At 38.5% G+C, this 24,340-nt stretch overlaps 1 protein-coding gene across 1 annotated transcript in view; it reads left to right on the top strand.

Annotated features, from left to right (window-relative positions):
• The window catches only part of GREB1 (growth regulating estrogen receptor binding 1), a 108,971-nt gene that overhangs the window by 48,158 nt on the left and 36,473 nt on the right, over window positions 1-24,340 (top strand). Inside the window, exons 3-15 of the mRNA XM_037392688.1 lie at window positions 5,796-5,915; window positions 6,657-6,833; window positions 13,363-13,545; window positions 13,862-14,005; window positions 15,295-15,420; window positions 17,309-17,431; window positions 18,337-18,474; window positions 18,660-18,845; window positions 19,398-19,748; window positions 20,439-20,567; window positions 22,095-22,220; window positions 22,686-22,883; window positions 22,974-23,154. Coding sequence (XP_037248585.1) covers window positions 5,796-5,915; window positions 6,657-6,833; window positions 13,363-13,545; window positions 13,862-14,005; window positions 15,295-15,420; window positions 17,309-17,431; window positions 18,337-18,474; window positions 18,660-18,845; window positions 19,398-19,748; window positions 20,439-20,567; window positions 22,095-22,220; window positions 22,686-22,883; window positions 22,974-23,154 — 2,182 coding nt within the window. The remainder of the gene's footprint in view (window positions 1-5,795; window positions 5,916-6,656; window positions 6,834-13,362; window positions 13,546-13,861; window positions 14,006-15,294; window positions 15,421-17,308; window positions 17,432-18,336; window positions 18,475-18,659; window positions 18,846-19,397; window positions 19,749-20,438; window positions 20,568-22,094; window positions 22,221-22,685; window positions 22,884-22,973; window positions 23,155-24,340) is intronic.

Below are 24,340 nucleotides of genomic sequence, written 5' to 3'. Positions count from 1 at the left end.
CATAATTTTTTCTCTATTCTGTGCTGCTAAGCAGCTGCCCTTACTTCTCCTACTTGTGCACTACCTTCACCTTCTGTTATTTGTTTGCCAGCATTGATGTTTAATGCAGCAACCTTCTATTGTCATTTACCTTTTATCTTTTTTGTTGAGGCATCAGTAAACCAAATGTCTTCTGTTGGTGTTCCTTTGGTGAGAGAAGGTGCATTTAAAATTGGTGAGGGTTTAAAAGGTTGTTGTAATGCTAATGGATCTGCATTTATAGGCATCTGTAATTTGGAAACTTTAGTATCTCCTTCAGTTAATTTCACTTCCTCTGCAATTCCTGTCAAATAAACATACCATTTTCTGACTGTAGCTTTTTGTGCAACTCCTTCTGGGGAAGCAGTTCCCTTTAGGGTTGCTTCTAACAATTAAATGGTCTTCTGGTTTGCACAGGCTGTTCCTGGTGTATTTTTCCAACTTGTTTCACTGCTTGGACTAGAGTCAAAAGTTCCTTCTCCCACTTAAGGGTATCTCTGTTCTGTCTCTTTAAATGCAGTTGAGCTGAGCAATAAAGGTCTCTTTGGTCCTTTAGGGCCATTTTGGAACAGATTACAATCAGTACCATGTTCGTCAAGACCCTGTTCTACTATAACAGGGTCTTGGGGGTGTACTAGTCCCAGTGATAAGTTTTTAATTCCTGTACTACAGTATTTGACTACCTCTTCATGTTCTGGGTTCCACTTCCATGGTTTTTCTTTTTAAAAAAGTGAATACAGTGAACCAGCAATGGCAGAAAATGTGGACACATGTTTTCTCCAATATCCTAAGGTTCCCATAAGCTGTTGTAATTTCTTTCCTTGATTAGGGCATGTGTAGCTGTTCTGGTTTTCTTAGGGTGTCCTATGGAATTGCTGCCCTACCCACCAAGTACCTAAAATTTTTACTTCTCTACTGACATTTCTCAGGTGGGATTTCAATTTCTGCTTTATGTTGTGCTTGCCATACTGCTGTTGCAGCTTCCCCTACCTTTTCAGGGGAATCTCCTCCAATTAGAATATCATTTATATATAGGTACAGTTTCACATCTTGAGGAAGTGGGACTGTCTGTAAAAGTTCAGCAAGGGCAGCATGAGCAATTGTGGGTGTTTATATCCTTGTGGGAGTCTGTTAAAGATATATTGTATACCTTCCCGAGTAAAAGCAAATTCCTTTTTTTCCTCCTCTTGTAAGAGGACCATAAAGAACATGGTTTTTACGTTTAGTGCTGCCATCCATGGGTGTATGGCTGCTTGTAGTGTGGCTGTTAGGTTTGCAGTATTGAGTACTGCAGCTGTTAGTGGGTCTGTGTGGGCACTTAAGTGCTGGTAATCAATTGTTAGTCACCACCTCCCATCCAGTTTTCAGACTGGCCAAACCAATGAATTATATGGGGAGTGGGTTCTGGGAATGATTTGTTGTTTTGCCAAATCAGCTATGCCTTCAGAAATTCTCTTTTATGCTGCAGCAGAAATTGGGTGTCGTGGTACTGTAGTGTTCTTTGATTCAGGGAGTACAGGTGCTGTGCAGAGTACACGCACTGTAGCCTCCTGACATCTATCAGAATTAGGGTCACGAGGACCATGAGCTGCTGTCCAGCAGGTGCCAGGTTCTGCCATTCAAAACATTGAAACCCAAAATATTTTTATTGTGATCTTTAACTGCAAAACAAGTAGATGATATGGGCTTCTCGCCCAGGAGCTATAGATTAACTTTTGTGGTTTGGCAAATAACACTTGCTCTGTTACACCAGTGATTTTAACTCTGTGCTGTCCGTGTCACACACCCAGCTTTCTTGGCATCCTGCTGGGTTAATATTGAAATTTGTGTGCCCATATCTATTACAAATTTCACCAGTTGTTGTTGAGGACCAACTGGAATGAGAATATATCGGCTATTATTATCCATTGACAGATTTCCACTTGCTGGACAGACAGGCCCAGTTGTCATCCAGGCGCTATTCCATTTGTTTTTTGATCTTGAATTTTAGAGAAGGAAGGGTTTATCGTCCCCTCTCTGAGTTGGTGATGGTGTCTCAGTGTTTGGCGTGTTTTCCCTCCAATTGCTGTTACTGTGTCTCTGAAACACATTAATTAGATCCTGGATAATGCCAGCAGGTTTTCTTTGAATTCTTGGAATGCCTAATGCCAATGCTTGATTATAGAGCTCTCTCCACCTCTGAGTCCTGGGCTGGCGATCAATGGTTCCTGGTTCCTGGGCACTATTTTCAGGTGATCATATAATTTGTCTGACGTTATGATCTGTATTTTTTGTGTCAATAGATAAGATCACCCCATCCCATTTCTCCCCCATGATTTATAATGTCATGCCTTAATGTTCCCCACGTAGGGAGATTTCTGCACAACAGGGCTTCTTCCTGGTGGTCAGCAATGTTCCTTATGACCAGTGGGGTACTGAAGTATGTGTTTCTCCTAATTTCATCTCATTTTGCAATGAGATAATAGTTGAGTACAGCAGGGGCTCCCTTAATTAATGGCTTGAGCATGTAATGATCTGTACAACTGCTGAAACGAGAACATTAAGAGAGCTGTGTCATGCATGGCCTTGATACAGGCAGCTTTTGCAATAGCTGTGGAGAGCTCGCTCAAGTATCTAATGGGTATTAACAGAGGCTCTCCTTTCTCTAGTATATCTATTCTGCTAGCCCAGTATGCCTACGTATTATCAAGTGGGGATCATTTGGGGCCAGAATTGAAAAAGACATCAGGACCCCAAAATCCATCGACTTCATCATGATTTAGTAAGATTCTGTCTTCTCTGGTTGGACATATTTGCCATAAATATTCAGTTGTAGTTTTGCCTGGTTTACAGCCATAGCACTCTTGCAAATTAGCCATCTAATTCTGATGGAATGCAGCAATTTCTTGGGTATGATCTCCTGCTACACCCTGAGGTCCAGTAGTTTCTTCTGTTTCTGTAATGGCTCTGGCTTCCAATTCAGGGGGATTTGAAGGAGATAAAGAATTGTCTTTCCCCAGGTCGCTGTTGCTGAGGTCACGCTATATGTTTCTATCCCATTCTTCAGAGGATATAATTAACTTTTTGATTTGTAAAATGTCAGGGAGATTGGGAGCTTGCATAAGCATCATCTCAACCTTTTCTTCCAGTTTTTGTTTTTTCTCCTTTTCTTCCTGTAACTGTTTCTGCAGCTGCTCAATTTTCAAACACAGTAATTACTTAGCTGCTTTCCTGCCTTCTATTTCCTCTTTCAGACCTTGTCTTCCTCTACTGTCGTTTTCCCTGTGCTGACAGGGAGTTTCTATGCAGGTGCCTAACATTTTGTAAATAATTCCTTTTCCTTTTCCATTCTTTATATGGCCTCTAGCCAGCTTTAGTTGGTTTTCTACAGCTTTCCAATCATGCCAGTTATCACAAGCCCATTCTTCTGAGAATTTGGGACTTGGACCTTGGCTCCAATAATAGTATGTTTTTTCATTCTGTTTGGTGGGTTTTTCTCTTTTTTTGTTATTGATGTGTTTCCTCTCTTCCCCAGACCTGGCAAATTCATGTGGTGCTTAAAATGCTCCCAAACCATTACCATTATTTCAACAAACCTTTGCTAGATTTTTCATTTTATCAAAAAGCCTGCAGCCTGCTGTGGTTTCACTGGTTGTACATTTCTAATGAGGGTCTTCTAACATCTTCTTAGTTTTTCTTAGCCTTTTTAATTGCAGAACATATCTGAAAATGCCAATAAATGGTCTGGATGTTCAGGAACTTTCTAGGAATGTGCTTTAAAATCTCTTTACAATAGAAGCAAGGTTATTTGGCTGTAACAGGTTTAGATTTCTTGCATATCTCTGTTTGCCTAGTTATTATCATATAAACTGAAAATTAAACCTGTGGACTGGATTGCCAGTTATTAGAAGTCAGCATATGCAAATCAATGAGGTTCTTTAATTCTTCAGTTCTGAAATCAAAATCCCATTTGAATCAAAATCGCATTCATGGTTTTGATTCTCTACTCACACCTTATCTCTCAAATAAAAAAACATATTTCTTCCATTTTTCTCTTATGCTCTTAGATGCATTTGGGTGCCACCTTTTAGGCCTGTGTATTATGCTTCTGTCAAAAAGGTGCAAAGCTGATTTCAGAAGTTAATGACAAGCATTATTTTTCCATTATTATCCAAGTCCTATACCACCAATATCACTGGGGCTTCAGTGGGAAAAGGCTGGGAAGCAGCATGGGAAAGCAATGCAGAGCAGTGGTATGGCAACTGGCTCCACTGCAGTAAGATTTTTCTTGAGTGTTGTTATATTCAGCTCTTACAGCAGCACCACGGTCTGACATGAACTTTGCAGCTAACTCATGCCTGTGGTTAACTGCATCCTTCCTTGACCTGCATTTAAGGGAGGTTGTCTGTTCATAGATAAAATATATTTTGTGGCTGTTGATTTAAGACCTGATGCTGCAATCAGCTGAAGGATACTATCAGCCCTATGAATAGTCCCACTGAGAAAACATTATATGTATATTAAAATATTCACATAGCTTGTATTAAGTTCTATATAAGTTATATACTTATATGAAGTTCTTAAGTTATATATAAAGGGTTCACTTCATACTTGTGCCCTATCTCTGTCATATGTAAGGCTGGATCTGGTCTGAATTTTTCCTTAGTCCTGTCCATAGAAGTGCTCTCCCCATTTACCATTTAGCTGCACTCCTCTGCTTGCCAGCTTTGTCCCTTTTGTCGTGAGTGTGTCTGAGCCATAAGAGGGGATGGAGTCATTGCTCAATATGTTTTGCTGGAGCTGTTGCATTATACATGAAAAAATTATTGTCCTGTGGGTGAAGAGAATGAAAGAACCAGTCTCTAATTGAGAGGCTGAAAAATACACCTATGATATGCAGGTAAATTCTCTTAACGAGCAAGCTATCAGGTAGGAATGCTGGTTTAGGTACCTGGTGCACCAGAAAAGTGGTTTACAGCAGAGAATCTGAAGAAGAAACACCTAAAGCCCTCCAAAAAATGAAGCCTACTTCATGTATTCTCTCCAGCATTCATTATTGCCTCCTAGGCTAGCACAGGCTGCTGTGAATGGTCTTCCTAGAGATCTGCCTTTCCTCGATGTTGTAGGGGCAGTAGCAATATTTTACTCAGTGCTCTGGGGTCTGTTGGGAGACAGACGGCCTGAGACTTAGGTGTTCTTGTTGTGGCACCATCTGTGGTGAACCTAGTTTCAAGCAGGAACCATTTCTTCAGTTTCCTGTACAACACCAAGGACACAGTCAATACCTAATTATTAAAATCTGTACTTGGACTGTAGCCAGGACATTCTAAAGTGCTAAGCAGTAATGACTTTGGTTTTACATTGGCTGTTAATATTGTAAAACAAAGGATATGGTTACACTGTTGTGATCAGCAAGAGTTCAAACACCAGGACTTAGGCTTCTAAAAATCGTGAGATTAGCCTAAAAATGATGAGATTTTTAAAAACTAAATTGAGGCTTCTGTTTATTTGTCCTTTCATATTTTTTTTTCCTTCTCAGGTGCAGTTGGCTCATGCTTTTGAACATTTTTTTGCACAGGAACTAAAAGCTTTCTTTTTTAATGAAAGACATTCCGTTGTAAACATGACTGGAAGTTGGATCTTTAAGGGAACAACAAATACCTTAGGAGCTGGCAACAGCAAAGTCATTGTCAAGAGGAGAGAACCCGGTTTGCTGTAACTGGGTCACACTGTTCATTCATTGGTTTGTTGCCAGTGATTTCTGTTGTCTAAGTCATTTATGCTGTGATAATTTGTAGCAGGCAGCAGAGCAGATAATGAGGAAGAAGAAGAGGAGGAGGAGGAAGAAGGCTCAGAATCAAGTAGTCCTGTTTCTTACCAGATGAAGCCTCCCCCAGAAGGATGTTGCACTACTGATGGTAAGAAATGCACTGAAAATGCTGTCAGAAGGCATTTGCCTTACTGGAAAGTGTAGGATTGGGGCCATTTCCCTATAATTCATCAGAATGAGATAACCTATATGATGTAGAAATCCTAAAACTGTCAGTATACATTAACTGCCAGAAAAAGGTGGCTTGCTCTGGCTTGCTCTTGTATTTGACAGGGTCTTTGCTCAGTGTGTCAGATAAGCATTTCTGTTGGAACACCTGGCATGAGGACAGTGCTTCTGTTCTCTTACGCAATGCAACCTTTAAAAGGTTGAGTTTGCAGGCACGGCATTTGCTGAAATGTGGTAATTCATATGGCTTTATCATCACTCTTTTCTATTTAAAGCTTATCTTGTAAAAAATATTCCAAGACCCAGGAAAAACCAGTAAAATTCACCAGATATTGAGAACTATTATCTCCATTTCTGAATGTTTGACCTAAGTTGTGATAAAGTTAGTATATTGTCCCATAAATAAGTAGGTTGCAAAACATCATCAAGAGAAACTTCCCTGTAAATTTTCAGATTTTTGTTTGTTTATTGTACTGGTAGCATCTGTTTATGGCTGACCAAAAGCCAGGAAAGAAAATTATCTCTTTGCTTACCCTTGACCTCAGAGGATAAAACTTTGGTTTTTGTTAAAAACATAGGAAGTCCTTTAATGAAGACAATGGTGAGTATTCAACAAAAAAATCTTGTCAACTTAAAATACATTGAATTGATTTTTTTCTAGGTTTCTGCCAGGCTGGTAAAGATTTGAGACTGGTTTCAATTTCCAATGAACATATTGAGGTACCATCAGGGTTTTTACTTGTTGGTGCAAAGTCACCAAATTTACCTGATCACCTTTTAGTGTGTGCTGTGGATAAAAGATTCCTGCCAGATGACAATGGGCGCAATGCCCTGCTGGGTAAGTGTCTGTGATTGCAGTAAGTGGATTCTTCTGTGGGCTACAATTAATAGTTAATCTATTTTTGCAGAGTGAGTTCAGCAGATCTTATTTCTGTTTTACATCGACAGTAATGCTGTGGTGGTGTATAACAAGATAGTAACTCAGACCTGGCTATGTTTGCTTTGGAAAGGTGCAGAGTGAACCAGTTCATTAGAAATGCTTCATCACCTTCTATCCATTAGTCCAAGGCTGAAGTTGTTGTCCAGTCAGTTCTGTTGCTGAACTGCACATCTGGTAACTGGACTAGTTGAACTGCTGCCTCTTCCTGTTTTAGCTTTCCAAATACTGACATGGACAGACTGTAGGTCTGTCAAGTGGAACTTTCAGGCTACTATATACATGCAAACGATGTGATGATAGTTTGGACTACAAACATTTATGAGATTTACCTCTTTGAGATAGGAATAATATTCTCCACTGTCTTTGAATAATAGCATGGGTTCTGGATTCTAACCTATTATCACAATACAAATAAATATGAATGATTATAAATTGAATTTTTTTTATATGTGTAATCAGGTAATACTTGTGTTTGAATAATACTGTTTGCAGGATACTTCAGTTTCTTGTTTTTCATCTATTTAAAAGTCTAACTTCTGACATAAACATAGGTCCTTTATCTATTTATCTATTTTTATTGTAGCCTTTCTGATGGCCATTAGCCCTGTCCAAACCAACCCAAATAAGGAAGATCTGCAGTCATGTGAATGAATGAACTGAATATTAAAGTTATTGAAGTGGAATAGTTTTTATATTGAGAAAAGTGGTATATAATTGGAGGGAGAACTCTTTTTTTCAGGCACTCTCATGTTCCTATGTATTATTTTCTTAGTTAGTTAACAAAAAAATGCTGCATCATATATCTGTGTACCAGTGTGAGCTTTAAACAGCAAAAAGGAAATAATTGCATGTCTTCTGACAGTTTTCTTTCACAGACACTGAGGGATACGATGTGAACTCAGTTGTTATCTGAGACTGAGCAACTCTTCAAGGCGTTTGGGATGACAGTGTAGTGTGAAGGTGCATAATGTAATTCTATGTACAGTAATTTCTTTCCTCATGTGATCTTGCAGAGTTAGATTGGTCACAGTACATTTGACCAGTGATTGTAAAAGAATTAGGAGGGTTGTAAATCACCCATGTGTTGTCATTTTAAAGATAAAGACAGGAATGTTGTACCACTCAAGTCATTCAGTGCTAGCACTATTAACAGCTTAAGCTCCTTAGGCTGTTAGCAGAGAGGAAGTAGTGTATTTGTTAATTGCATGCTAAACAAGAACAGAAAAAGGCAACAGGAACATAACTGGGAGGGTTTTATGCTACCTGCATCCTCGGCTTGCTTATTTAATACATTTTAGTTTCCTGAAACCATTCAAATGCTTACTTTTGGCTGTTGTTACACACCTACACACCAGTGGATCACATTCTTTTGCCAAGAATTTTAGTATTCTGTAGGATGACTTTTATGTATTCTGTAGCAAGCTTAAGTAGGAAAGAACCTGCATACTTTAAGATCCAAAGTCTTCATCTGGGAGATGGAAATAAAATAATGTTCCTGGTCTCTAATCTAATGAAAAAACGTGAGGATTTTCATACACCGATGCAAGTCAAATCAGGGTAAGTAGAATTAGAAGCAGACATGAATAGTCTTGTGTTTCAGACATAGTGAGGTAAAAGACAGAACCATTCATTCCTTAAATTCTCTGTCTATTAGTTTAACACAGTGACCTCTGTCTTGTGATAGATTTAAGTTGAAAACATTTAATATGAAGAAGGGAATCTTATTTTATTGTCTTGCTTTTAAAGACAGGACAGAAAGCTTATTTTTGATCTACTGAGTTTAGGCTGCTCTTCAAACACGTTTGCCTTTTGAAACAATATGGCAAAGGGTCCCTTCAAGCCTTTCTAAGTTTAGAGGGAAGATGAATTGGATTCATTTTGCATTGAAATGAGCTGTCATCGTGAGCCAGAATATATCCCATGCTTTCGGTAAGACCTGTTGACGATACAGGCACATCGCTTGTAACATTCAACCCCATTGGTTTTGTTTATTTTCATGCTTTTTCTTTTCATATATGGGTTTTTGTAAGGCAGCTGATACTCAGTACTGTAGATTTTTTTCCAAAACAACTTATTTGAAGGGAAAAGACCTTAATGAATTCCCAGCAGTTTCCTGATTTCTCATGATGTGTCTGTGTATGTTTGAGAAGGTGCCTGTGGAGCATACAAAAATTCCAGAAGAAAACAGGGAAATGTCTTAGTAGTTTCTGGGCCAACTTTTGACTTATGGTCTTGTTCCCATTAGGGGCTGTTGATGTGCCTCTGGGGCATGTGCCAATTTATCGGTAATAATTGATAATAAAAAGTTGTCCCACCGTCAAGTCATATGTGCTTGTGAATTGAAAGTCATTTATGCTGGAGGTTGTTTTGTTTCTTAGTCTTTAAGACTGACATATTATTCCACAGGAAAGAATCCCATTTTCTGGAAAAGACTATATTTTTGGCAGGCAAAATGTTCTCTGTGTCTGAGCATGTACCTCATATGATTCATTCTGTTCATCAAGCTAGATGACAGGTTTAACTAGCCTGCAAAAGAGATTCAGCTTTTTGCCTTTAGGAAGCTATTTCTTGGGTTTTATGTGACCTAAAACAAAGCTTAGATGGAGGCAGCACTTCTGTGATAGTGAGATATTTATTGTTTCCTAATAAAAGCAACCAACATGTACCATTCCCAAAGGTTTTTTCCTCTTGTTTTTTTTCCCCAGTTTTCACTCTTAAGAGTGAGTCTCTCATGATAAACAAAGCAGCTATTCACCCATCATTTTCCTTCCCAAAAGACCAAACAGCTGCCCACTTTCCTAGCAGGGAATAAGAAATCCTTCTTTTTTTCAGTGGGTCCCTGAGGTCAGAATGACAGAGGAAAAGATTAGTTTGCTTTCATTGTAAGCTGTGTGTAAGATGAAAACATTGTAGAAAATGCTGTGGCTGCTTCCGTTAAAATGTGCAATGTTCTATTGGACTTTTGTAGTACTGGTGAGGTTTTGTACAATGGAGCTCTCCAGCCTGACTATATTGATTTAGTTTATTTTTTAATTTTAGAACTTCAGTCTTCAAATGCAATGGTACTGAGTAGGTGGGGAAAATGTGGAGCATTGTCAGTGTGTGTGTGCTTTTTCTTGTGAGTAGAACTGAAAAGACGAAATACCTTTGCTGAAAAGTTGGAAATACAATCATTCTTTGTTTAAGCAAGCTTTCAACTTTCCAAAGAAATATGAATATTAGTTAAAAGCCTGTTATTGTTTTAAAAGAGAAACAGGAAGAAAATTTCTTCCAATTTATGAAAGATTAGATTATGAAATGTTAGATGGATATCCTTCCATCCTGAAGTCCTCTCTTTATGCCTAGCACAAGCTCACTGTTGATCCAAAGGAACCATTCTCCTAGTGAGAAGGTAGGTCAGGTTTCATACCCTTTTAGTCCAAGGTCCTTCTTCTGAGCACAAGGTCCCTGCCATGGAAGAGCTTTTTAAATTATCTGCGATCAGTCATCATGATGTGAGCAAATTCAAGCCAATGCATATGATAAAATAACAGATACAATCAAACACCTTCTGATTAAACAATCTTCTGAGGGTAACAGCCTTAAGTCATTACTGAACTGAGCTGGATGTGAACTGGTGACCTAAAGGTGAAAGGCTTTTAGCCCCTAAACTCCAGGCATTGATTTCTGATTCCCTTGTGAAATCAATCCCATGACATAGATATATTGAGTCACCTTATGTCTTGCCTGACTCCCCTGACCTTTGTCCTCTGTATAATGTATGGAAGAATATTTAATGCAAGCTTGTTTATGAAACAAGCTGTCCTCTCCATCAGCTGCTGCCTGGGGCCATGGCATGCGAACAGGGCATTCAGAGAAAGGAGGAGGATGAAATGTTTGGGTTCTCTATGTTACTCAGTCTGCTACATAAAGTGCTATGGACAAGGTTGGCAGAGCCCTGCGATGGGTAACGATGGAACAGCATTTTATTATTGCATTCGAATTATAAGATCACGCTGTGTTCTGTCTGTGATGTCAGGGCTAAGCTGTATTAACGAAGCCATGGCTGTCATCAAAGAGAGTGTCGGGCAGAATGAATGGGATGAAAAATGGTGCTGGCAGGAGCTTGCAAGAAAGGACTCTTAGTCTGACTCAGAGGAGCTGGGGAAGCTTGAGGTGAAAGATGATTGTTTGATTTAAAAGGAAAACTAAAAAAACCTTCTAGAATGTTATCCAAGGACTTTTCAAAACAAGTGGACAATTTAGATCTGTTTAATCTTTACTAGGCCTCACCTGTGTGCTCTATGTGGTATAAACTATTTTTCTAGCAGACCTCACAGAGTTAAAAATAGGTGATTAGGGCAAAAGGTTATTTCAGTTAGAACTTACTGCTAAATCTAGTTTAGGCAGATGATAATTTATGAAAGTTACCAGTAATGACTGATCTAAACTCCACATAAAAAGATTTTACGTCCACTGTACAACTTCTGTTGAACAAATGTTTCTACCTGTGGCTTTGGCAAGTTGCTGGGTGCTCCCGGCAGAATGATAAAACGTGTGCAAGTACTTCTGTGCCACCTTTGGAAATGGTCCCCTCATGCTTGTATTTGAAAACATGTAAAGGCTTGTAAGTGGCAACCAGGCAAAAATTGCAGTGCTGCTGCTCATGCTCAGTGTGCTGTCAAATGTATGGGAAGTTTTCATTTACAAGCAGAAGTGTTTTTAATGATTTCTTAGTCTGCATAAAATGCATGCAAACTCTACAGCTTTTGCCACATCCGTTCGAATTTTGTTTCCTTTTGTTGTTGCTTTTATTGCAGCTACTGAAGGCTCTGTGATGTTAGACAGATGCTTTTGTGCTGACTGATATAACACAGAGGATTCTGCAGAGTCATGACTTGTCCTCATTTTATGAGTCATAGTGACCTTTATCATCCTACAGACCAGGATCAGAGAGATAATAGGCAGCTTTCAATAGTTGTTAGCCACTTGTTCCCATGGATACCAGACCAATTTCCACATGAACTTAAGATTTTAATGAATTCTTCTGAGTCATTTGAAAACCAATAAAAGTGCTTGGGTTGTAAACCAAGCAACAGTTGTTTACAAAATGTTATATTTCAGTGCTTGTATTTTGCTGAAGGAATAAGATATTGACCATTAATTTGAAAAGTTAATTTGTTTGAAATATGTGATTGAAATAGTAATTTTCCTATAAGGCTTTTAATTTTATCTACCATACTATTGATCGTTTACTGCAGTTATTTATTCCCAATGTTTTTGACCATATGTTACGTGAAATATATTTCCTTTATTTTTGCCATCTTTCAATTGACTGAACACACTCTTCCCATTCCAATTCCTGTGATGACAAATAAAAACATTCATTAGATATAATTAAGAAAAAAGAAAACTTTATGCTTAAAGTCATGTGTGGGGAACAGAGAGGAAATTTCCCTGCAGAAGACTCTTCTAATTACACACTATAGGATTTCTTCGTAGATAGTAAGTATTTTCAGACGGTTGCATTGGTCTGGTGCAAAGTTAAAATTTCTTAGGAAATCCTTTGGAAAATGGACAAAAACAGTTGTTTAAGAATCAAAAGGCAAATATTCAACTGTGCCAGGAATGCCCTTTATTTACGACAATAATGACATCACCATCGCGAGCCCCTCTTTAAGGCTGACTGTGTATCTCAGAATGAGAGGAAATGGCAGCATCCCTGGAAATGCCCCATCAAGTCTGAGTACAATAAGCTTCTTTACGTGCAAGGACTATATCTCTGTTGTGTCTATAAAGCCACAGACACTTTGTTTCCGTAATCATAAATAGTTTAAACTGCTGTGAAGTGCTAACACAGTCCAGCCATAATTGGAGAAAGCTACTTTAAATTAATAGCCCAGGAATGCTTCAGTATTTTTTCATCTCTAAAAAAGCAGCTGTAATAGGAACTTGGTACTTAAATATACTTAGGCCTAATTAAATATAGTAGATTAAATATATTTAAGTTCTGGAGACTTAATTGCATGTTTTATTTCGACGAAAGCTGAAACAGAAGTGAAGCATATGCTTTCTGTGGTGTTGAATAGGGCTGGAGTTAAACATCTCTTTCAGCACTCTTCAGTCAGAAACTTCTTGGTTTAATGTTTCACAGGTAGGTAAAGATTGTGATCTTTTTGTGGTGGGAGAAAGATGAAAAATATGCCCTATTTTAATTGTTCTGTAAATGTGGGGCTCTGTTTTTGCAGTCTGGTAGCCAAGGTGCAACAGAGTGGACTTGATGTGTTTGGTTGGTTTTTTTTTTTGGAGGAAAATGTTAATAAAAAGTTCACTCTGTGGACAAAAAAAAAGTAAAATACAGATTTTCTCCAGGAAAGGGTCATGTTTGGATGTTATTAATAGTGACCCACCTATCTCATTGGATTATATGCATTGTTTATTTTATCAGGCTTCTCCGGCAATTGTGTTGGCTGTGGCAAGAAGGGTTTCTGCTACTTTACAGAATTCTCAAATCACATTAATCTTAAACTGACCACTCAGCCCAAGAAACAGAAACACTTAAAGTATTATCTGGTCAGGAATGCACAGGGAGCTCTGACCAAAGGATCTGTAATCTGCTGGAAAGGGGCAGGTAAGATAATGAAGCTGTCTTCCTCAAGCTCTGGTTTTCATCATCCAAGCTTAGCTATCACAGGGACTGGTGTCTGTGTAAAACCTAAGACAGATCAGTTGAAAGAAAGGCTCTTTAAAGCTAGGTGATTACTACAGCAGCTGTAAAAAGTAATTGATTGACCTAATATGAGGATGGCATGTCTGAAGACATCCGTTCCTTCATTCCAAGTGCTGTAGCCTCCAAGTAATTCATGTGTGAAATTATCAAATCAAACGTGCAGACAAAGAGGAAATGCTGCTGTTGTCAGGGGATAAGAAGTTTCTTTTCTGTTAAGAGTTCAGAGGCCGGCAGCCTTCATCCAGCACCTGCTCAAGCACATTGTTCCAACTGCCAGAAAGTTCGGGTCTCTCGGGAAGCACCTCAAGTGAGCCACTGCCAGCAGCAAACCCAAGCGCTCCAGCTGGGACTCAGCAAACAGGTACTGCTTAGAAGGAAAGCACGCTGGGTTTCCACCTACTCTTACTCTTCTATGCATGGAAAGACCAACAAATAAACACGCTACCGCATAAAACAAAGCTAGTGGAATAGATTTAGACATATATTACAAATAAAGAAAGCAATCACGCTTTGAAGGTTTCTGGCTGTCCATTTTCCCCCCTCAGGTTTAGCTTAGCAAATAATAAAACAGATGTTCTGCAGCTTGATCATAGCTAAGGCAAACCTATTTTTTTTAAAAGCCATTATCTTAAAAGTTGCTGAGAATTATTTTATTACGTCCCTCCAGCTCTTGCTTGTCTGGTCACAGGTGACAAATGTTACAGGAACCAGTGTCATTTCAGCTTTTTCATCTGAGTCAGTCTATTTATGTTATGACCAGAATCCTCTTTACTGCAGGCATTATATGGGCGTCAGCTTAAAAGCTTCTGATTTTTTTCTTCTGCTGAGAAAAGTGGCTTTAAAGTTAAAAAAACCCCAAACTAATGATCAGTATCTGTAACATTTTTTTGTATTAAAAAGCCTTTCTGAAACATTTACTTTTCCATTAGCTTGACATAAGTGAGAGGTGGCGGATAATAGAGGCTAGAGTTGTCTCTTTGAGCTTCTTCATAATGAAAACAGCTCTTTAGTGTCTTGTGACTGTAAAGAAATTCACACAGGAGAACTGAGGCATGTCTATTGGTGGTTGTATTCTCTCTGTGGGATAGAAGCCTGTTAAACAGTTGTGATCTGGAATACCGGTACCCCTCCAGAACAAATAATTCTTGTCTTTATAATAGCAGATTGGATTGTTTTTCCCCCCGGAGGTTACATATATAAAACAACAACATTAATTACAAGCATATTAGGCTTGAGAAAATCTCTCTTTTTAATGCAGCGTAGTTTAAAAGAAGCTTGGAAAGAGGATGTCAAATTGGAATGGAAGTTTAGGAGATTTTTAGTAAATTTTAAAAAAAACTTCTCTCACTCTTTTAGGTGGTTCTTGAGTAAACTTCATGTAAGAGCTAGGGTCCACCTGAAAAGAAGCTAAAGGATCTGACATATGTATTTGATTGCAGAATCGAATTTTACCCAGGCACTCAGGAGTCATACAGCAATAATCTGGTATGAGATCAGAAGTGGATTTGTTGTATTCAGCCATTGCATTCACTCTGAGCAGACCGCGACGGCTCTATTAAAGTAAATGATCAAGTGATCAGTTTACTATATCAGCTGGGGATCTTGACCTAGAAACGTTTCATCTAAATACTTTGGGTTTTTTCTTGCCAGCTGCAGCCATAGACCACATCCCTTCGACAGCAGCGTTCAGCTCAGCTGTTTATAATGGCAAGGAATCGCCTAAACAGCAGTTGGTGAAAAATAACCTGTCTGCTCTGACAAGACCTTCGGTGTTAGGTATTTGTATGGATTTGTTTAATAACCGTAAACTCTATATTCCGTGGGTACAATGGAAGCATGGAACAAATGATATCATGATCATAATTTCCTGTATGAATAGAAATGACTATTCCCTTCCAAGTCTTTTCTGACCATAACACTTTTTTTTCTGATTTAATTTTCAGAAAAGAAAATTCTTTTTATGTTTTCAGCCATAACTTTGTTGCAGCTCACATTATTAATTAGAAGTTTTTCTTTATATTTACAGTCCATTCATTTGATAGAAGTACAGACTCGATTCTGAATCCAGGTTCTTAGAGGTTCTTAAAGTCTGCAGCAATCTCACCAACAGGTTTTTTGAAGGGAATTAAGAAAGATTTCTAAGTAATCACTCATAGGGTGATTCCTGTGTTGCAGTTCACCTTGGGAAAGTGCACTAGGCTTTGACAACTGGCTCCAAATTAAGTCTGTCCTCACTGCACCATTATTATAATGACTTGTGTTAATTGTTTTCTGTCACAAACTGCATTCTGTGTCACTGGCTTGTTTAAGCAAGAAAGTTAGTCTTCATTATGGCTAGAAACATGCTATAGCTATTTCCGAGCAAGTCTTCCAAGTTTCCCTGCTGGCGTCACAGTCAAATCGTTTTTCTCTACCCATTCAGGTTATTGATCTCTTTCTTCCATGCAGCAACGTATTCTTGCCAATTCATTTCATGTGGTTTACTTTCACATATCACCATATCTGCAGGAAAGAGTACGGTATTTTCAAATAAAAAAATCTTTGCAATGCTGTCTCTTGTGACCTTTGTAACAAACGTGTGCCAGGAAACGCAATGCAAGCGGGAGTAGCACAAACGGCTAAATACTGCCCTCGCGTGGTGAGAACGTGAAGGACAACGTCATCTTTGAAGTCCTGTATGTTGGGTTCTTCTGCAAGGGAATAATAAGACTTTAGGTTTATTTATAATTTTAAATATATTTAGCAAAATTGCCCCCCCTTCTATATAAGATTCTTACTGTCTCTTAAATTTTATGTGGAACTAACCATTCTGCCAGGAGATAGAGCCCTGCCAGTGTGAAGTAGTGTCATGACCTCTGCATAGCCATGTCCAGAAATAGAAATAGCTCAATCCTGCAAGATGCTGAGCAATTTCTGGAGGACAGTTGAGTCTCAATAATTAGAAATACTTGATGTTAGTGAAAGCTCATCATTCTAGGAGTTTTCAGGATTGCACGAGAAGATTCAAGAAATCAATGAAAGAAAAATTCAAGAAATTAAACATATCAGGAGCTCCTGGAAAAACTGTGAGAAAGTTATGTTTTTATAGACAAAGGTGTTGGAACTACATGTGGATAGAAGTAAAGTGCAGAACTAATTTACTATGGGTTTACATGGAATAATGTAAAACCAAGGATGTTAACCATCAAGAAGTGGCAGAAATCCTTTAAATGGGAAAATGGTTGAAAAGAACTCAGATCTTCATTAATACTGCCCTGGAACCCTTGAGAATTTTATTTTGCAGTAAGTTCCATGAAACACTGTGTCATGTGTTCAGAAATAAAGGGAGCAAAATGCTCACAATGTTGACTTCAAAATATTAACACTTGTAAGCATTCCTATACATATCTCATTCTTACTGCATTATTCTTAATATGGGTAAACATTGGTGTAAAATAAGTGAAGTCAACCTAGATAATTAAGAGTTCTCTGCAGAAGGTTCCCAGAAATTTAAGCAGGACATAGCAAAGTAAAATAAAAACCATAAAAAATTATATTAATGGAGGACCCTGTCTACCACGGTACTTAATGCACACATTCAACCTATCAAAAAATATTGAATTACCATGCACAAAGCTGCATATGTTTTATTCTAATACCTTTCTGAAATGTTACTATTATTCAGGCACTTTAACAAATTCAGGGCCTCCAAAAAAGCGTCATAAAGGCTGGTCACCAGAATCTCCATCATCTACTGAAACTTGGAACTTGCAGCTCAATCCACAGGCTCCAAACAGAATTAAAAATGGTAAGCTACATCCAAGGTACCATTACCCAAGGTAATGACAATGGTTGTTTCATTATTCTGAAAACAATGAGGGAAAAGAGGCAGTATTTTAAAGACGCATACTTCTGTTAGAGTTTTGAAAGGTGTTTGATACCTACATGCTTACCTACATTTAGGTGCCTCATTTACATTGATTTCTTTTTGAGGCTCTGAGTTTAAGTCTCATTAGGATCCAGTCATCAAGTCATTATTAATAAATCCCGACAGGTGCCTGTGTCTATCTTTAGAAATGGAAACACCTTGAGGATATTAAAATTAGTGTCATAACTCAGGTCAAAGTATCATCCTTGGTATCAATTATTTGTCACAGTGTTCATGACACTTGGACTTTGTAGTGCCATGTAGTAGTAGACTAGACACTCTAGTAGACTAGAGTGACAGGCAGCGAAATAAACCTGTTTGGCCCAAAATGTTTTCTTTTAATGTGTTATTGTATTGTTTAAATTAAAATTACCATAAAGAAGTTATGATTAGGCAAACATTGAATCTTAAATTTTTCTTTCTTGCTTTATAGAAGCAGTGAAACTAAGTATATCATACAGAACACGCAAAGCTTAACTATTTGTTCATTGATACCACACAAGTCTCTGTATTCTTGCATTCATACCCGGAACTGCTTGTTTATAAACAATTTAAAAATCTTTAGATGCATGGGTGATGTTCAAGGTTTCAAACAATATAATTAGTCCTCCAAGAAAGTTAGCATAATAGTCTGCGTTGTAGTAACACCTCATGAAATGTGTGATGTAACCATAAAAAGCATTTAATACTGATACCAAATATGGGTATGAGATGATGTTGAATAACTTCTCTCTGAGGAAATCATTTTAGACCTTACTCCAGTAATAATCTGTCTAAAATCTTAGATGGAGGAAGCCTATCATCTTTACCACATTCTGCTTTGGTGGGGCCAGCGTCATCTCCGATGGTGGGCTCGGGAGAACCTGTCTCAGTTCCTGACAACCTGTTGACGATCTGTAAAGCAAAGCCAGTTATTTTTAAAGGTAAAAACCCCACCCCCCAACAAGGCCTTAAATCTTTTTTGTAAGAGATGACGTAAATCTTGTAAAAGATACGTCCAACTGCTACACACTGTAAATTTTAAAAGGTTTTCTATTAAAGCTGTTTAATGCATACATGGGAAATTATGAAGTGAATGTGATCTGTACAAACACTGTTTATTTTGTAGGTCATGGAAACTTCCCATATCTTTGCGGGAACATTAATGATGTGATAGTGAGTCCTTTGTTGTACACCTGTTACAGAAATTCACAGTCTTTATCTAGAGCATATGAACAATATGGAGCCTCCACAATGCAGCCTATTTCAGAGGAAATGCAGCTCTTACTGACTGTCTACTACCTTGTCCAGCTAGGTAAGGTTATTTTACATCCAGATAGACTGCAATGAATATATTACATGCTGGCAAATGAGAAAGGGAATATTAGGGCAGGGCAATATTAAATATCAGTCTTAGGACATGTGATATTAAACAACTTCATGGTAATGAAACAAAACTAAATAATTAGTTCCTGAAGGCCAGACAGATTGACATAGAATCATGTAAAGTTCATCTTCTCCTGTAAACTTGGACCTCAGCAACTAAAAGCAAAAAAAGGAAAAAAGCTGTAAATCACGCCTTTTGAATGTAATCTGTGGTTTAGAAGTTCTATTATGCTGAGACAGGCAGCACTCAACCTCTTAAATATTTCTAATTACTGATACTCAGTTTTACTTGAGTATGTCAAAGGCACTTCAGAATGAAAAATTTGGTTCACATCTGCTAAAGGCAATAGTGTCACGCATGCATAAATTTGAAACATGATCATCTCTAAAAAAAGTACATGAAGAAAAAATTTGGGTTTAAAGTTTTAACTCAAAAGTTTTGTTTAGTTGTTTCATAATGCTTTCCTCTTCATTTTTTTAGCCTCGGACCAGGTCCCTTTGATTGAGGATTTGGAACAAATATTCATGCGTTCATGGCGGGAATCACACCTGTCTGAAATCCGTCAGTACCAACAGGCTGTTCCACAGACCTTCCCTCTAGTGCCCAGCCAGATTGCAGCTGTGACTTCAGCCCAGCTTCCCTGGCTGGCAGGCCTTGCAGCTAGCTCCTGCAATGATAGCGTCCATATCATTGAGTGCAGCTACTCTCTGGCTGAAGGGCTTTCAGAAATGTTTAAGCTACTCATTGAAGGAAAATTAATAAAGACAAACTACGTGGTGATCATATGTGCCAGTAGGAATCGAGCCATTGATTCCTGCATTGTGATAACAGGTAAGATCCCAAGGGTGTTTCTCCAGGCAAAATAGAGTAATGCAACGCTATGAGAAGTTTGGTTGGAGTTTCAATAACCTGCCTCAGAAAGCAGAGCTTTGACCGGCAAGTAATGGGTTTTGATGAACCCAGGTTCATGCTGCACAGCTGGGTCTGTCCCCAGCAAGTCACATTCTGCCTGCGTTACCCGTTTTCTCATCATGGCATTCCAGCCAACGCTACTGCAAACAATAGCAAGGTACAGCACACACGGTGCATAAAGCTCTCCTGCTCTGTGTGACTGGGATATTAGCAAGCAGAGGACTGAACGTTTAGCTTCTAAAAGGGGGTCTTTCAATGTCATCCTCTTTGTCACTCTGTTGAGGGCTGTGCTGATAACCAATTTATCTGAATGGCCATTCAAAGATTCATTATGAGCGTAAGGTAATTGACGATTCCTTTGACTACTTATATGGTCTTTTTATATACTGTATCAACAAATATTTCCTAAACTGGGAAAGAAACACAAAGAATTATAAAACATGAATCTATCTTACAGGTGGCTGGTGCATACATGTATAGAAGAGAGAAAAGACTCCTCTGCCATTTTTGTGTGTGTGGTACTCATTTAGCTTGATAGTATTTTTATTATGAATTAGAACATTTAACTTTAGTTTGAAGTGCTTTCAAAATTACTTTTTTGTCTTTTAGGAAAGTATCAGGCAAGAGTTCTGTCTGAAAGCATGCTCAGTCCTTCAGACTACCAAAAAGAAGTTAACTATCAGCTGGTCACAGGGAAAGTGGAAACTCTGGGGTCCTTCTTTAGCACACTCTGCCCAGGTACCTAACAGATAATCAAGAGGCATGTTTCCACGTCTCTGAAATGTTCAAGTCAGAGGAAACAGCTGTGTTCATTGCCTTTCCAGAAGCAAGACATTCTAAGAAATATATAACAAGTACAGGACCAAGCTGTGAAAGTATATTTAAATTGAAATTCTCCCTAAAAGTGCTGGTTTCTGAATTCCCTCAGTTTCATAAAAATATGGCAACAAATAACTGAACATACTATTCTTAGCTATGCAAATCCATCCATATACTTTGCAAGTCCACATCCATATGGATGTGTAACTGCTTTTGCTCTAAGCACAGATTTCATTTAGGCCATGATAGAACAGTTACTTTATCAAAGGTAGGATTTGTCCTTTTGACTTACCATACTGTCAGCTTGGTCATGATGCACGTGCACGGAAAAGAGGAAAATTGCAGGTAGCTAGGGTTACTGAATCATTTTTTAACTGAGTGTACTGAGCGTTACTACAGTCAGGATTATCTGGAGGTAGACCCAGCCACGTGGAAGGTTAAACCGTATCACAGAACTAGAGTAAATGCAGCGTATTTGTCAGTGTTAACGGGCTGTCACAGTCCCCTTTACCATTCACGTCACATCAGTAAATCTGTACTCAGATCACAAGAACCCTTCTGGATATGTCATGATATTTTGAGTGGTCACTTAAAATTGTTTTCCTTGAACCATCATGTAGTTATGTTAGTGTTTCTGCTCTTGGTACCTTCAAAGTACAGTTCTCAAAATCACTTTTGCTATTGCTATTGTTTGAGCAGAAGAGGTAAATGAACATCCTAAAAATAGTTGCCATCTATATCCACTGGATTGCACTTCACAGGGCGGACCCTGCCTTTCTGAGCTCAGCAGTGCAGACATGTTCAGACTTCTCAGTGACTGAGGAAATACTAAATACTCAGGGCAGGCATATTGTGTTCTCTGCACAGCTTTCATCTGTAAGCAGGGCTCCTGCTGAATAGAACAGGATATATTTGCAGGTATTCGTAGTTCAAGAAATCATACCTTGTTTGCTTCAGCATTGTGTGTGGCTATAAAACTCATATTTCTCTTTCAGCTTTATGAGGAAATGTTTTTTGTTCTCTCTCAAAAATGTTAAAGACTTTAAAACGTTTATCAGATTTTCCAAAGCTTTTTGTAATCCTTATTAGTGAACAATATAGCTCCATGGTCTGAACATAAACTAAGCCAGCTTCATGTCTTTGTGGTTGCAGATTTGCATGAGGGCCTTGGGGCTAGTTTTCTACCATCCTCTATAAATGCCCTAGCCAGTGGTCTGCAGAGCTGATCTGTCATCCCCTGGCCTGATTTGCATTTTGTTAGTGATATGCTGTAAAAGCAGATGCAACAGAAAATAATGAGAGAGTTCCCATATAAAATAGCCAATAAGCCAAGGGCAGGATAACTAGCTAGCATATATAAAGCTTTTTAAGATCTACAAAAGATCAATATGAAATGCAGCTTTTATTAATAAGGATGTTTATTCCACTATCCCTTCAATTTGATAGAGGGTGACATTGATCTTTTGCTGGAGAAATTTTATCAGGAAAACCAAGGGCACATCTCTTCATCACTTTCTGCTTCAGTGAATAAACCAACAGCACTGAATGGAACTGGAACAGCTGCGTGTACAAGTAAGTAAGGAGAATTTTCTTTAAGACGTGACAGAGTAGGGGACCTGAGACATGCACTTAGCAGTTAGATCCTTCTGGGTAGAGTCCTAGGCTCCTGAAGGCAAAGGTCCTGAGGAAAACAGCAGCTCATGTCTTGGAATATTCAGATTTATACTGATGGGTGCTCTGCTTCATTCCACTGGGTACAGTAGTCTTTGAAGCTCTATGTCTTTCCTTCTGTGATAGCAGAGTATGATTGCACAAGTTCACTTTCAGCTTTCAGACATTTAAGAGACTTACAGGACCAAAATTCCCAAATGCAGAAAGATTTCTTTGCATATTCCATATAGATTTTCATAAACTGGAACTCCTGTTCATAAGCAAAGTACCTTAAAGAGCAGATCAGTCATTCTTTGCCAGACTCTAACATTTTGCATTAGATTAGTCTTTGGGCATATATCTAAACAGAATTTTGCCTTTTTCCAGGTTATGAGATTGAACGACATCAGATTCGTCCATTCCAGCTAGCAGTGGCTCAGAAATTGCTGTCTCATATTTGCTCAATTGCTGACTCCAGCACTCAAAATCTTGATTTGGGTTCCTTTGAGAAAATTGATTTCTTGATTTGTGTTCCACCCTCTGAAGTGACTTATCAGCAGACTTTGTTTCATCTCTGGCACTCAGGTGCTCGTTAGTTAGCTTTATTTTAGATTTACAGGACACTGTTAGATGCATCTGTATCTTGAAATACTGACATTTGTTCCATTTCTTTAGGTATTTTGTTAGAACTTGGATTAGAAAAGGAACATCTTACAAAGCAGAGGGTGGAACAGTATGTAATGAAACTAGATGCAGAGGCCCAGATTAAATTCAAAGTCTTTTTACAAAACTCTATGCAGAATCCACATACACTGTTTGTCCTAATCCATGATCATGCACACTGGGATCTAATGAGGTAAGAGAACTGTAATTTGTTTTTAGATAAATTATTATTGTTTGCATTAGCTGTCAAGATCAGCTTTCTGATTTATCCTTTCCTTCATCTTTGTTTGCATCTTTCTGCTAATTCTATCTTCCTATGCATTGAATAAATATGTTTTCTTTTAAGGACCTTTGTGAGTTATTCATAACCTGCTTATTATATTATGCTTCAGTGGAACATTTCAGCTTTTCTTGCTCACCATTCTTGTCTTTTTTCAGCCCCAGCTATTGTTTTTTTATGGCTGGTTGTCATTTGTTCAAATGAAAGCTTCCTGTGAAAGTATACAGAGCTCAATTATCCTCTGTCAGTGTCCTCTGGGCTGTAAAACATGCAAAACCCCTCCACAGTGAGTAGACAACTAGTGAACCAACACTGCTGTTTATGTTTTTAACTGACTGGAAAATTTCCAGTACGATGTTTTTTCTATCCTGAATCACTGATTTGTAAATTGAAAGCTGCTGTGGATACATAGTAATGTCAGGTAGACTTCTCAGGGAAGCAGGGCGGTTTCCGTCTAACCTTTACCAAGTTCCCCGTCAGCTCACTTCCATAACTCATTGCTTCACTTACAGAGACGTGTTTCCTTGGCTTCTCAACAATCTGCCTGCTGAGAAATGGGCTGCTTCTGCTTTCTGACTCCCGAGGCACTGGGTTGCTCAGAGAACATACTGAATTCCAGGAATACCTTGCATATTCCAACTTTGGGAGCATGGTAGTGTTTCTGAAACCAAAAAATATGGAATCTTGTTTGTGACTGAAATGACAAGGTCTTGTCTTTCACACTGGTTGAGAATGATGATTTTCACCAAAACTTTATTTTTGCATGTGAGCATTGCCTGTTCAACTCCTGTATGTCTTGGGAACTTACAGAAACTATTGCAGCTGTCACAGCCTTTAAAGGCATTTATTAATGTAACATCCTTGAGGTAGGGAAGTACCTGTATCGCTGCTTAACTCTGACATTTTTATCTCTTATCTGATAAAGATATGTGAGTGACAAATATTCAAGTGCCTATTCTGCACAGCAGGATTCCTACCACCTAACTGAAGTCAGTTAAATGACATGCCTAAACCAGAAGTGTAATTGCCTGGGATTGCTCACACAGACACAACAGAGACACGGGCATCTCTGAGGGCTGACTTGGACCATGGGTGGACA

Source organism: Falco rusticolus, chromosome 6, assembly GCF_015220075.1.
Source record: "Falco rusticolus isolate bFalRus1 chromosome 6, bFalRus1.pri, whole genome shotgun sequence".
Classification (NCBI taxonomy): Eukaryota; Metazoa; Chordata; class Aves; order Falconiformes; family Falconidae; genus Falco; species Falco rusticolus.
This window is presented reverse-complemented; position numbering and strand designations above follow the sequence as displayed.